Source organism: Dama dama, chromosome X (genome assembly GCF_033118175.1).
Source record: "Dama dama isolate Ldn47 chromosome X, ASM3311817v1, whole genome shotgun sequence".
Classification (NCBI taxonomy): Eukaryota; Metazoa; Chordata; class Mammalia; order Artiodactyla; family Cervidae; genus Dama; species Dama dama.
In genome coordinates this window covers 47,683,538-47,698,324 of record NC_083714.1, presented here as the reverse complement: position 1 = coordinate 47,698,324, position 14,787 = coordinate 47,683,538, and the positions used below count along the sequence as shown (strand labels likewise).

General features: G+C 41.8%; 2 protein-coding genes across 2 annotated transcripts; both read left to right on the top strand.

Moving 5' to 3' along the window:
* Window positions 1–2,943: 2,943 nt before the first annotated feature.
* Window positions 2,944–3,457, top strand: LOC133052076 (spermatid nuclear transition protein 3-like). The gene is made up of 2 exons (XM_061136849.1): window positions 2,944–3,060; window positions 3,242–3,457. Exons 1-2 carry the CDS (start codon window positions 2,944–2,946, stop codon window positions 3,455–3,457), a joined length of 333 nt encoding a protein of 110 aa, XP_060992832.1.
* A 10,544-nt stretch (window positions 3,458–14,001) lies between these two features.
* LOC133052077 (spermatid nuclear transition protein 3-like) lies at window positions 14,002–14,515 on the top strand. The gene is made up of 2 exons (XM_061136850.1): window positions 14,002–14,118; window positions 14,300–14,515. The coding sequence occupies exons 1-2, from the start codon at window positions 14,002–14,004 to the stop codon at window positions 14,513–14,515; spliced, it is 333 nt and encodes a 110-aa protein (XP_060992833.1).
* Window positions 14,516–14,787: the final 272 nt, after the last annotated feature.

Here is a 14,787-nt window from a genome sequence, read left to right as displayed (position 1 = left end):
TGACAAATGCCTCTCTTCTTTACCACCACAGCCCTGTGTGGTTTGTGTACGCTGAACCAACTCATCATGTAAATGGAAAGATAAGTTTACTATTACATTCCTCCTTTTCCTGCCCTGTTCTCTCTCATCAGCAGCTCATCACTTTTTGGTCTCGTCCTCACTCACCTGGTCCCACTTGCACCAGCCTCTTGTTTTATTGAAAGGACATAGACAGTGCCTTTTGGGGGCTTTTGCCCAGGCCATTTCCTTTCCCCAGTCTTTATTGCCCATGATAGCCACAAAGTCACTCCCTCTTTTCTTTAATTAAGTCTTTGCTCAGATGTCCTGGATTCATAAGTCCTTCTGTCATTATTCTCTGGGGAGGAAAAACACCCCATTTCTCATAACTCCTAAGGTTCTCTCTATAGTGTATAATTGACTATTTGTGGTTAGTGTTAACCTTCCATCCTCACTGACTAGAATGTAAGCCCCTTGAAACCAGGGTCCTGTGTATTGGCTCCCGTTGTGCACCTAGTACCCACAACAGTGCCCGAAATACTGCAGGGGGTGAATTAATCCCTGTGAAGTGGGAAATAAGCATTACACCAAAGAATTTATGTCCATTTTTGCAATTAAATAAAACAAATCCAGACTAACGTAAAGAAGGAACTGGATTTGAGATGTCTATGGCGATAGGGTCGACTCACACACTACCTAAAAAATGCTGAGAATTCTCCAAGCTAGGCTTCAACCATACATGAACCAAGAATTTCCAGATGTTCAAGCTTGACTAAGAAAAGGCAGAGGAACAAGAGATCAGATGGACAGCATCCGCTGGATCATAGAAAAAGCAAAGCAATTCCAGAAAAGCATCTGCTTCGCTGACTAGGCTCAAGCACTGTCCTGTGTGGATCACAACAAATTCTGGGAAATCCTTAAAGAGATGGGAATACCAGACCCTCTTACCTACCTCCTGAGAACTCTGTATGCAGGGAAAGCAGCACTAGTTAGAACCAGACATGAAACCTCAGACTGGTTCCAAAATGGGAAAGGGGTATGTTAAGGCTGTATATTGTCATCCTGCTTATTTAACTTATATGCAGAGTACATCATGAGAAATGCAAGACTGGATGAAGCACAAGGTGGAAGACTGCCGGGAGAAATATCTATAACCTCAGATATGCAGGTGACACCTCCCTTAAGGCAGACACAAAGAGCACTTAAAGAGCGCTACAGCATGTATTCCCCAGGCTATTCCGTGGGCACTTCAGCTCACCCACCGGCCCAAGTCTGCATGAGCTCCAGGGCCTCTGGAAAAAGGCCTGAATCTGCCTCTAATCTCAGTCTCCTCCTGATTGCCACCACACCACCCTTGACTTAATCACTTCCCCAATGGTCCCTCACTGACAGTAACCTGTGGGCATTGCCCACTACAGTGCTGCCCAATAGCTAAGCAGGACAGCTAACAGTCACTCATTTAGAACTCTTTGCTTGTGGCGGGGGCACTCTGAGGCACCAAGCAATGGTTGGGCAACACCTGTTGCCTAGGAATGGGGTAAGTTGAAATGGAACACACCAATGGCTACCTGTTAAGGCTGTGCTCATCCTGCTCTGTTACACTGTAAATAGAAAAAGAATCACTGTGAATTTAAGGTTTGTGAAAGTAGTTTTCAACGTGGGCGGGCTTGCACATTCTTGTTGGCCTTGAACTATTTATACTATATGCTGAACATGTGATCAAGTGGCAGCGGTTGGAGGGGCACAGAGATAAGTGCTGGTGACAGGAACGCCTGGGAATATAATAAAAAGAATGATAGGCAAAAGTTAAATAAGTATGTGAAATAAAAATCTGAGGTTGGAAAGGAGTGAGTGAAAAAGATGCCAGCACACTGGACCCAAAGTGTCCTTATGTAACAGAGCAACATGGGCAGAGCCCTTCGCAGGTAGCCCTTGCTGTGCCGTATTACTCCGCCTCCTGTTACTAGGCAACAGGACTTGCTCAGCCATTGGTCTGTGCCTCACTGGCCCCACCCACAAGCAACCAACCATCAATGAGCTACCTACAGGTCCTTGCCCTGCTCAGCTATTGGTCAGCACTGCCATGGGCCCTACCTACTGATAACGGTCAAGGAGGGGTGACTGGGGAATTGATCCAGTCAAGAGTCAGTGGTGCACTGGTGAACTGACTCTTGACTTTGAGCACCTTCCTTTTTCAAAAAGCAAAAATCAGGAATTGATTTCTGCTAGATGGGGCCAGTTGAGTTTCCCTACTCAATATGAGAGTTGAAGTATCCCCAAAAATTTTAGTGGAGGAGACATTTAAAACTGTCTTTGCTCTGATGTGTAATCTTATGGAGACTGTGTATTGAACTTTGGGCAACAGACTGAGGATTCACCAAGTCTGGGGGTCGCTGAAGCTCATCACAGTAGATAAAATATCCAACCTGTTCTTAATTACCTTTGTCCACTTAAAGTGCTTTCTCTTAAGTTCCTTAAGCCCTTCCAGAATCCCCAACAGGCAGAAGGTGATCTAGAGATGAAGTGCTTAGAGGACTCTGAAGGGATGAAGTGGGACAGAAAGGGTTCGGCAGATGTTCATAGAGGGATGAAAGAGGCATGAGTGTTGAAGTGGCACATATAAGTCAAAGGATAAAGGGAAGGGAAAAGAAGTTTGAAAGTCATGAGGAGGAGCACCATGCCCCTGAATCACCACTCCCCAGAATCAGACACACAGACATGTCAGCAGTGGGAAAGTTATATCACAGCCTCCCTCAGCATCCACTAGCCCATGTTGATGGGCACAGTGGTGCACTGTGATGTCTAAGCCCCCCAAACTACTATTGGCTGGCGCAGTGCCTAACGGACCAATCAGATTGAAGGGTGTGGCTCCTCATTGTCCTCAAAGGGTATAAATAGGGAGGTCAGAGGCTGAAAGTCTGGGTTAGGCCACTTCTTGGCACCATCATGACTAACGCAACCAGGAAGCCACAGCAGTCAAGAGGAGTTGCAATGCGGTTTGCTTCAAGGAAGAATGGAACAAAGAAGACCGTTTGTCAAAGGAGGGGCAGAGGCGGTGTCAAGGTAAGATGATTCCAACTAAGCTTCCCATGTGCTCCATTGACTTTGCTGCCCAAGACCTCTACCCTGCCCATGCCTGCCACAAAAGCCCTCATTAGCCCACATCCCTTTCTCATGAAATCTCCCTTCCACCTCAGTTTTTATGTCCTTTCCTCAAAACTAATAACCTTGTCTTGTCTTCCAGGCACGAAATATGACCATGAGGGTCAGAAGACCTCTACAAGGTACCTTCAGAAAGAAAATCCGATCATATGCTACTCAATCGACAAAGCTGAAGAAGACAAGAAAAGCAAACTGTTTCTTCTCTCGCTGTGGACGTAAGAAATCGAATCGAAGCCCAAAAAGGTACCAAACTGTGAGGCAGAGTCAAGGAAGGAGGCAGAATCCAAAGAGAAAATAAGCTCAGCCGCCGCCAAAGAAGAGACCCTGGAGAAGTACAACGTGGGCAGCCAGTAAGTGAATAGCAAATGTCAGACCCTTTAGAATTGTGTCTCCAGAGGTCTGCTTTGTTAGCAATGGCCAACCAAGAAAAGACTCTCACACTAACATAGTAAGCAGATGGCTGCAAATAAAAGAAACACCAAATGGTGAAAAGATGATACTTGTGTGTGTGTGAATTTTCTGATGGAAAGGAGGGAGAGAAGAGAAGAGGTGGGCACTGGAGACGGGAGGGATATGTGGTCCTGAGAGGTTGGGGAACAGACCCTCGGGTCCCCAGTTAGCCAGAGAGTAGAGGTGTGGAGTGGGTCAGGAGTCTGCACTGATGATGGAGAACTCTGCTTAACACTTGATTTCAAGGGCAAGGAGTAGTGGTGTGGTGTTCCTCCCTTTGTCTGGGGTGTGGAAAGACATTAGGGTCTAGATGCCAGACCCAGATGGGAAGGGGTTTTCACACGGGGGTGGAGAATGTGAAACTCCCCCTGAGAAAGGCAGGCAGAAATCACCTCCTGGCCACCTACCTCATAATGGGGTTTGTTGCATCACTCACCTATGCTGTCAGCTAAAGGGGCTCAGAAGGCACAAAGTGCTAATACACCTAAAACCCACAACTAGTACTCCCAGGGACTCAAATAATATTTGGAGGGAACTAACAAAATATTGTTTAGGCCACATATTTGCTAAGAAGTTTTTGGGAGCATTGTATTCCCAAAGAAGGGCAGTGGTGGTGGCCCAATGTCGGTGCACATTACAAACGGGATCACCCTGCTCACAGAATTTTTTTTTTTTTTTTGGTATGGGGGGTGGCACTAGGTAGGTTATGAAGAAGTAGTTCCCTGAACAGGGGTTGAATCTGCACCATTCTAGCGTACCATAGAGTTCTATCCATTGGACAGACATGGAAGTCTCTACAGAGAATTTTCACATAAATACTAATATAAGACTGAGTGAAAATTGGTCTTGTAATTATCACCATATCCTAGGATTTCTAAACAACTACAGTCGTAAAACATTCTTCCCCAATAAAGTCTTTTGTTAGTCCAACTTCTACAAGTTTATCATGGTTTAAAAGAAAGAGTATGAAATATTTAATTTGGTGTTAACTTTCATTTTGAAAGGTTTTAAAAATTCCAAGGAGAATAAACAAATATGGAGACATATAAGGCAGAGGCTCTGATGATGAGGATCCTGTGTGTCTTCAGAAAACTTTTTAGAAGCAACCAAAACACAGAGTTTCACCAACAGCATCCAAAGAGTTGAGTTCAAATTTTAACTCAAAGATATGTTATCTTTGATCTGGACTGCAGCTGCCTAACTCAATCTTTCTGGCACTGTAACGCCTGGGAGACCCCAGTGATGATACAAAGTCAGTCACTGAATGTGATTTAAAATCTATAAGAGTGAAAGCCCCCCTGGGTGTGCTGCCCTTTATTTTTTTTTAAAGTTCTTTTATTTTAATTGATTTATTTCAATTGGAGGCTAATTACTGTACAATATGATAGTGGTTTTGCCATACATTGTCATGAGTAAGCCATGGGTGTACATGTGTTCCCCATCCTGTACCCCCCTCCCACCTCCCTCCCCATCCCATCCCTCAGGATCGTCCCACCACAACAGCCCTGAGCATCCTGCCTCATGCATCCAAGCTGGACTGGAAATCTCTTTCACATACATGTTTCAATGCTATTTGCTCAAATCGTTCCACTCTCGCCTTCTCTCACAGAGTCCAAGAGCCTGTTTTTACCTTTGTGTCCCTGTTGCTGTCTCACATATAGGGTCATTGTTACCATCTTTCTAAATTCCATTTATATGCGTTAATATACTGTATTGGTGTTTTTTTTTCTGACTTCCTTCACTCTGTAATAGGCTCCAGCTTCATCCACCTCATTAGAACTGATGCAAATGCATTCTTTTTAATAGCTGAGTAATATTCCATTGTGCATATGTAGCACGGCTTGCTTATCCATTCGTCTGCCCATGGATGTCTAGGTTGCTTCCATGTCCTGGCTATTATACACAGTATTGTGATGAATGTTGGGGTACACGCGTCTCTTTCAATTCTGGTGTCCCTAGTGTGTATGCCCAGCGGTGGGATTCCTGGGTCGTAGGGAAGTTCCAATTCAAATTTCTGAGGAATCTCCACACTGTTTCTCTCCAGCATTTATTCTTTGTAGACTTTTTGAGAGGAGCCGTTCTGACCAACGTGAGATGGTCCCTCACCGTGGATTTGATTTTCATCTCTCTGATAATGAGTGATGTTGAGCATCTTTATATGTGTTTGTTAGGCATCTGTATGTCTTCTTTGGAGAAATGTCTGTTTAGTTCTTTGGCCCGTTTCTTGAATGGATCGTTTATTTTTCTGGAACTGAGCTGCAGGAGCTGCTTGCATATTTTTTAGATTAATTCCTTGTTCATTGCTTCATTTGCTATTATTTTCTCCCATTCTGAAGGCTGTCTTTTCACCTTGCTTATACTTTCTTTGTTGTGCAAAAGCTTTTAAGTTAACTTATGTCCTATTCATTTATTTTTTGCTTTTATTTCCATTCCTCTGGGAGGTGGGTCATAGAGGATCCTGCTGGGATTTATGTCAGAGAGTGTTTTGCCTATGTTTTCCTCTTGGAGTTTTATAGTTTCTCGTCTTACATTTAGATCTTTAATCCGTTTTGATTTTATTCTTGTACATGGGGTTAGAAAATGTTCTAGTTTCATTCTTTACAAGGAGCTCACCAGCTTTCCCAGCACCACTTGTTAAAGAGATTGTCTTTTCTCCATTGTATGTTCTTGCCTCCTTTGTCAAAGATAAGGTGTCCATAGGTGGGTGCATTTATCTCAGGGCTTTCCATTTTGTTCCATTGATCTGTATTTCTGTCTTTGTGCTGGTACTATACTGTCTTAATGACTGTAGCTTTGTAGTATAGCCTGAAGTCAGGCATGTTGGTTTTTCCAATTCCATTCTTCCTTCACAAAATTGCTTTGGCTATCCAAGGTTTTTTGGTTTTCCATACAAATTATGAAATTGTTTGTTCTAGTTCTGTGATCTCTATAGAACTTTCAGAATTTGTCCTCAGTCATGACGGAGCAAGTGAAAGGATGAAATACTTTCCCTTCTTACTAGTCCTCAATTCCATTTGTCATTAAAAGGCTATTCATTTCTGAAGAGCTATCATGGCTAAAATGGAAGACAGATTTCTTGTTTGTGATATATAATGTAGACATCAATTTTTTTTTCCTGCAGACTTCAATCTATTTTTAATTATACTGATACAACTACTGATGAATAATTTATTTTTGTATGTAGATCAATACTAAGAATGATATGGATCCTTTCCACAATCTCATCCCCAACCTTCTAAACACTGCAGTTCTATACAATATTGATGAAAGTCTGCTCCAACCTGCAGTTACACCAATATCATCAGTATATTCCATGATTTTCTGATTGAATATTTCTCCAAAGCTATTAATATAGGAATTTAATATGTGATAACACTTTCCTATTTATAGAATCTCCATACCGAAGCATTAATTAAAAAAAAAAAAAAGCTTTAGATTTATAAAATGCTTACATTCAGCTGTACAACCGTACCAGTACTTGACAGACATTTGGCTGGCTGTCTTACCAAGAAACCCTGTCTATTCTGTAAATCAGTAGTCGGATTCCATGCATTTCTTTATGAAAATTATTTTTCAGAGATAGGGTCTTTTTCAAAGAGCAAAACAAGTAGAATATTTTCTATAGATGTATCCTATATATAGGATAAGGCCTATGTATACTATCTTGACTTACACAGAGATACTTATAAATGTATATATTGGCATATATATGGAAAACCAAACGTACATAGAAAAAGTAAAAATATCATATAGTTCTAGAAGAAAGCCATGCAGAAACTAATGTAATGTAAACTAATGGAAGCCAATGCTATCCAAAAGTCTACAAGTAATAAATGCTGGAGAGGATGTGGAGAAAAGGGAACCCTCTTACACTGTTGGTGGGAATGCAAACTAGTATAGCCGCTATGGAAAACAGTGTGGAGATTTCTTAAAAACCTGGAAGTAGAACTGCCATATGACCAAGCAATCCCACTTCTGGGCACACACACTGAGGAAACCAGATCTGAAAGAGACACGTGCACCCCAGTGTTCATCGCAACACTGTTTATAATAGCCAGGACATGGAAGCAACCTAGAAGCCCATCAGCAGATGAATGGATAAGGAAGCTGTGGTACATATACACCATGGAATATTACTCAGCCGTTAAAAAGAATTCATTTGAACCAGTCCTAATGAGATGGATGAAACTGGAGCCCATTTTACAGAGTGAAGTAAGCCAGAAAGATAAAGAACTTTACAGCATACTAACACATATATATGGAATTTAGAAAGATGGTAACGATAACCCTATATGCAAAACAGAAAAAGAGACACAGAAATACAGAATAGACTTTTGAACTCTGTGGGAGAAGGTGAGGGTGGGATGTTTCTAAAGAATAGCATGTATACTATCTGTGGTGAAACAGATCACCAGCCCAGGTGGGATGCATGAGGCAAGTGCTCGGGCCTGGTGCACTGGGAAGACCCAGAGGAATCGGGTGGAGAGGGAGGTGGGAGAGGGAATTGGGATGGGGAATACGTGTAAATTGATGGCTGATTCATATCAATGTATGACAAAACCCACTGAAATGTTGTGAAGTAATTAGCCTCCAACTAATAAAAAAAAATTAAAAAAAATTAAAAAAAAATAGGAAGCCATGCAGAAACTAATGTTCCTCAAACTTAGGCTAAATCCATTGTGTCTGAATGCACAAACATAAAATATTAATAATTTTACATGTACAAAGCTCCAACAAATATAATTGCATGGAAACTAATTGGGAATGAAAAACACTTACTGAAAACTCTAAAAGTCATCAGGTGAAAAGAGACACTCAATAGAAAATGATCAAGATAATTGAAAGACTTGAACAAAAACTTGGCCAAAGAAGTCACAGCAATGGCAAATAAGCGCAGGAAAAGATGCTGAGCATATTGGCTATGACGGAAATGCAAATTAAAACTAAAAAGAGTTCTAACCGCTCTATATCTATCAAAGTGGCTACACATTTTTAAAAGGTGACCACACAATAAGGTGGCAAGGATGCAGAGAAACTGGATTATTCATACATTTCTTGTGAGAGTATAAAATGGTACAGCTATCCTGGAAAACAGTTTGACACTTGATTAAACAACATGCTGTAAACATTCAAGTATAATTTGACCCAGAAGTTGTATTCCTGCATATTTATTCCAGAGAAATGAACATAAAACCTTTCACATGAATTTTCATTGAAACTTTGTTTGTAATAGCTAAAAATGTAGACAGGCTAGAGGTCCTTCAATGAGTGACTTGTTCACCTGTGGTGTAACCATAGTTACATAACCATACCACCATACCAGTAACAGTCAACCATACCAGTAGCACTCCTCATCAATAAAATGGAAGAAAATATTAATACACGTTACAACGTGGATGAATCTCAAGTGCATGCCAAAGTAAAACAGAGGCCAATCTCAAAAAGACATGTACTTTATGATTCCATGTACATATTATTCTCAAAATGACAAAATTAGAGACATGGAAAAGAAATCAGTAGTCACAAGGGATTATGGAATAAGAATATAAGACTGTGGTATTAGGGAATGCCTTTAAGGTTACGGAACAGTTCTCTATCTTGAGGTGGTTATGCAAATACACATATATTTTTCATATATATATATATACATATACACACACATATACATCAATATTCATATAAAAGATATGATAACCATAATACATAAGAGCTCTCAAACTCACTAATAAGAGAACAAATAAACCAATTAAAATGTGGGAAAACTTGAATAGCAATTGGTTGACATCAGATATGACATAAGTTGTACAGATGACTCATAAAGACATACAATTTATTAAAATAATTAATAATTAGTAGTGAATGCATATTAAGGTTGCAAATTGTATCTTGGATAAAAGGAATAAAATAACTGAGAACATAAACAACTCTCAGGAAAAGAGAGAAACTTAAACTCTCCTCAGTGACTCATAAGAATGCAAAATGATAAAGACACTTTGGGAAATGTTTTTCATTACTCATAAATATCTGCACACTGGAAAACTGTGTAATCCCATTCCTAAATAACTCCCAAGTAAAACATGAATTTCTGTCCACATAAAACCCTTCATGCCAATGTTTATTGTGGCTCTATTAATAATAGCCCCAAACTGGCAATAACTCAAATGTTATTCAACTGGTAAGCCAATATACAAATGGTGCATCCATCCGATGGAATACTATTCAACAAGGAAAAGGGACATGCTATTGATGATTGTAAGAACTTGAAAGATTTTCAACTTAACAAGAAGCAGATCAGAAAGACTACTGACAGGATGAGGTAATAGGCACATGGAAAAACACTGACCATCATTAATAATTAGAGAAATAGAAATCAAAATCACTAGGAGATATCACCTCACAGCTGTCAGAATGGCTATCATCAAGTCAAAAAGTCTGAAAATAACATATGGCGGCAAGGATGTGGACAAAAGGAAGCCCTTGTACATAATTGGTGGGAATGTAAATTTGTGCACTCACCCTGGAACACAACGTGGGAGTTTCTTAAAAACACTAAAAATAGAACTACCATGTGACCCAGCTATTCCATGCCTAGCTATACATCAGAAGAAAATGAACACTAATTTGAAAAGATACATGAACCCCAAAGTTTATTACAGCCTTGTTTACAATAGAAAAGATATGGAGGCAACCAGTGAGCAAGATGCACATGGTTCCTGTCCTCATAGCACTTGCCTGGAATATGAGATAAGCAAGCATTTGAACACCACAGTAATCCTCAGAAATACTGGTAGTTACATGTTTGTTGAGGTGGAAACATTCTCCCAGCATATGGTATAGAAAAGGAAGGCTACAATATAGCATATAGATTGATTCAATCTGTATAAATTAAAAAAAAAATCACTGATGTACATATGCTCATCCAAAAATATGTGTATCATATGTATACATTTAGCATTATATAACATATACAATATATATGTTATAAACATTTAGGTAGAACAACAAAGACAGAATATGAACAGTATATATGCCTACTGACACACTTATTGGTGTTCTCTAATTTCATTTGTATAGTCCTTTTTGCAGTTTCCATACTGCTTTGCCTCGAGTATATATTTACAATTAGAAAACATTAATAATGCTCTTTCGAAGCAGGGTAACCCAGACATTAAATTAACATATGCCCAGGTGCCCCTTCAAGTTCTTCCCTCTTCCTCCAAGGCCATGTTTCTTCACAATTTCCCCATCATACCTTAGATGCCAGTTACATGCAAGGCATGTACAACCAGCTTTCTTGGGTCTCGGTGCCTTTGCAGGTTCTCCCCCACTGTCTGGGAAACACTTTCACAGCTTTCCACTTGGTGATCTATCTACTTTAGGTGGCTCAGGATTCATCTCGGGTGTCTTTACTGAAAAGGACCCCTCCCCCACCTCCTTGCCATCAGGCTATGACAAATGCCTCTCTTCTTTACCACCACAGCCCTGTGTGGTTTGTGTACGCTGAACCAACTCATCATGTAAATGGAAAGATAAGTTTACTATTACATTCCTCCTTTTCCTGCCCTGTTCTCTCTCATCAGCAGCTCATCACTTTTTGGTCTCGTCCTCACTCACCTGGTCCCACTTGCACCAGCCTCTTGTTTTATTGAAAGGACATAGACAATGCCTTTTGGGGGCTTTTGCCCAGGCCATTTCCTTTCCCCAGTCTTTATTGCCCATGATAGCCACAAAGTCACTCCCTCTTTTCTTTAATTAAGTCTTTGCTCAGATGTCCTGGATTCATAAGTCCTTCTGCCATTATTCTCTGGGGAGGAAAAACACCCCATTTCTCATAACTCCTATGGTTCTTTCTATAGCGTATAATTGACTATTTGTGGTTAGTATTAACCTTCCATCCTCACTGACTAGAATGTAAGCCCCTTGAAACCAGGGTCCTGTGTATTGGCTCCCGTTGTGCACCTAGTACCCACAACAGTGCCCGAAATACTGCAGGGGGTGAATTAATCCCTGTGAAGTGGGAAATAAGCATTACACCAAAGAATTTATGTCCATTTTTGCAATTAAATAAAACAAATCCAGACTAACATAAAGAAGGAACTGGATTTGAGATGACTATGGCGATAGGGTCGACTCACACACTACCTAAAAAATGCTGAGAATTCTCCAAGCTAGGCTTCAACCATACATGAACCAAGAATTTCCAGATGTTCAAGCTTGACTAAGAAAAGGCAGAGGAACAAGAGATCAGATGGACAGCATCCGCTGGATCATAGAAAAAGCAAGGCAATTCCAGCAAAGCATCTGCTTCGCTGACTAGGCTCAAGCACTGTCCTGTGTGGATCACAACAAATTCTGGGAAATCCTTAAAGAGATGGGAATACCAGATCCTCTTACTTGCCTCCTGAGAACTCTGTATGCAGGGAAAGCAGCACTAGTTAGAACCAGACATGAAACCTCAGACTGGTTCCAAACTGGGAAAGGGGTATGTTAAGGCTGTATATTGTCATCCTGCTTATTTAACTTATATGCAGAGTATATCGTGAGAAATGCAAGACTGGATGAAGCACAAGCTGGAAGACTGCTGGGAGAACTATCAATAACCTCAGATATGCAGGCGACACCACCCTTAAGGCAGACACAAAGAGGAACTAAAGAGCCCTACAGCATCTGGTCCCCAGGCTATTCCATGTGCCCTCCAGTTCACCCACCGGCCCAAGTCTGCATGAGCTCCAGGGCCTCTGGAAGAAGGCCTGAATCTGCCTCTAATCTCAGTCTCCTCCTGATTGCCACCACACCACCCTTGACTTAATCACTTCCCCAATGGTCCCTCACTGAAAGTAACCTGTGGGCATTGCCCACTGCACTGCTGCCCAATAGCTAAGCAGGACAGCTAACAGTCACTCATTTACAACTGTTTGCTTGTGGCGGGGGCCCTCTGACGCACCAAGCAATGGTTGGGCAACACCTGCTGCCTAGGAATAGGGTAGGTTGAATTGGAACACACCAATGGCTACCTGTTAAGGCTGTGCTCATCCTGCTCTGTTACGCTGTAAATAGAAAAAGAATTACTGTGAATTTAAGGTTTGTGAAAGTAGTTTTCAACGTGGGCTGGCCTGCACATTCTTGTTGGCTTTGAACTATTTATACTATATGCTGAACATGTGATCAAGTGGCAGCGGTTGGAGGGGCACAGAGATAAGTGCTGGTGACAGGAACGCCTGGGAATATAATGAAAAGAATGATAGGCAAAAGTTAAATAAGTATGTGAAATAAAAATCTGAGGTTGGAAAGGAGTGAGTGAAACAGATGCCGGCACACTGGACCCAAAGTGTCCTTATGTAACAGAGCAACATGGGCAGAGCCCTTCGCAGGTAGCCCTTGCTGTGCCGTATTACTCCGCCTCCTGTTACTAGGCAACAGGACTTGCTCAGCCATTGGTCTGTGCCTCACTGGCCCCACCCACAAGCAACCAACCATCAATCTGCTACCTACAGGTCCTTGCCCTGCTTAGCTATTGGTCAGCACTGCCATGGGCCCTACCTACTGATAACGGTCAAGGAGGGGTGACTGGGGAATTGATCCAGTCAAGAGTCAGTGGTGCACTGGTGAACTGACTCTTGACTTTGAGCACCTTCCTTTTTCAAAAAGCAAAAATCAGGAATTGATTTCTGCTAGATGGGGCCAGTTGAGTTTCCCTACTCAATATGACAGTTGAAGTGTCCCCAAAAATTTTAGTGGAGGAGACATTTAAAACTGTCTTTGCTCTGATGTGTAATCTTATGGAGACTGTGTATTGAACTTTGGGCAACAGACTGAGGATTCACCAAGTCTGGGGGTTGCTGAAGCTCATCACAGTAGATAAAATATCCAACCTGTTCTTAATTACCTTTGTCCACTTAAAGTGCTTTCTCTTAAGTTCCTTAAGCCCTTCCAGAACCCCCAACAGGCAGAAGGTGATCTAGAGATGAAGTGCTTAGAGGACTCTGAAGGGATGAAGTGGGACAGAAAGGGTTCGGCAGATGTTCATAGAGGGATGAAAGAGGCATGAGTGTTGAAATGGCACATATAAGTCAAAGGATAAAGGGAAGGGAAAAGAAGTTTGAAAGTCATGAGGAGGAGCACCATGCCCCTGAATCACCACTCCCCAGAATCAGACACACAGACATGTCAGCAGTGGGAAAGTTATATCACAGCCTCCCTCAGCATCCACTAGCCCATGTTGATGGGCACAGTGGTGCACTGTGATGTCTAAGCCCCCCAAACTACTATTGGCTGGCGCAGTGCCTAACGGACCAATCAGATTGAAGGGTGTGGCTCCTCATTGTCCTCAAAGGGTATAAATAGGGAGGTCAGAGGCTGAAAGTCTGGGTTAGGCCACTTCTTGGCACCATCATGACTAACGCAACCAGGAAGCCACAGCAGTCAAGAGGAGTTGCAATGCGGTTTGCTTCAAGGAAGAATGGAACAAAGAAGACCGTTTGTCAAAGGAGGGGTAGAGGCGGTGTCAAGGTAAGATGATTCCAACTAAGCTTCCCATGTGCTCCATTGACTTTGCTGCCCAAGACCTCTACCCTGCCCATGCCTGCCACAAAAGCCCTCATTAGCCCACATCCCTTTCTCATGAAATCTCCCTTCCACCTCAGTTTTTATGTCCTTTCCTCAAAACTAATACCCTTGTCTTGTCTTCCAGGCACGAAATATGACCATGAGGGTCAGAAGACCTCTACAAGGTACCTTCAGAAAGAAAATCCGATCATATGCTACTCAATCGACAAAGCTGAAGAAGACAAGAAAAGCAAACTGTTTCTTCTCTTGCTGTGGACGTAAGAAATCTAATCGAAGCCCAAAAAGGTACCAAACTGTGAGGCAGAGTCAAGGAAGGAGGCAGAATCCAAAGAGAAAATAAGCTCAGCCGCCGCCAAAGAAGAGACCCTGGAGAAGTACAACGTGGGCAGCCAGTAAGTGAATAGCAAATGTCAGACCCTTTAGAATTGTGTCTCCAGAGGTCTGCTTTGTTAGCAATGGCCAACCAAGAAAAGACTCTCACACTAACATAGTAAGCCGATGGCTGCAAATAAAAGAAACATCAAATGGTGAAAAGATGATACTTGTGTGTGTGTGAATTTTCTGATGGAAAGGAGGGAGAGAAGAGAAGAGGTGGGCACTGGAGACGGGAGG

Coding starts and splice junctions, on each gene's coding strand:
- LOC133052077 (XM_061136850.1), top strand. CDS start 14,002: ATGACTAACGCAACCAGGAAGCCACAGCAGTCAAGAGGAGTTGCAATG. Junction 14,119..14,299: donor GGGGTAGAGGCGGTGTCAAG/GTAAGATGATTC, acceptor CTTGTCTTCCAG/GCACGAAATATGACCATGAG.
- LOC133052076 (XM_061136849.1), top strand. CDS start 2,944: ATGACTAACGCAACCAGGAAGCCACAGCAGTCAAGAGGAGTTGCAATG. Junction 3,061..3,241: donor GGGGCAGAGGCGGTGTCAAG/GTAAGATGATTC, acceptor CTTGTCTTCCAG/GCACGAAATATGACCATGAG.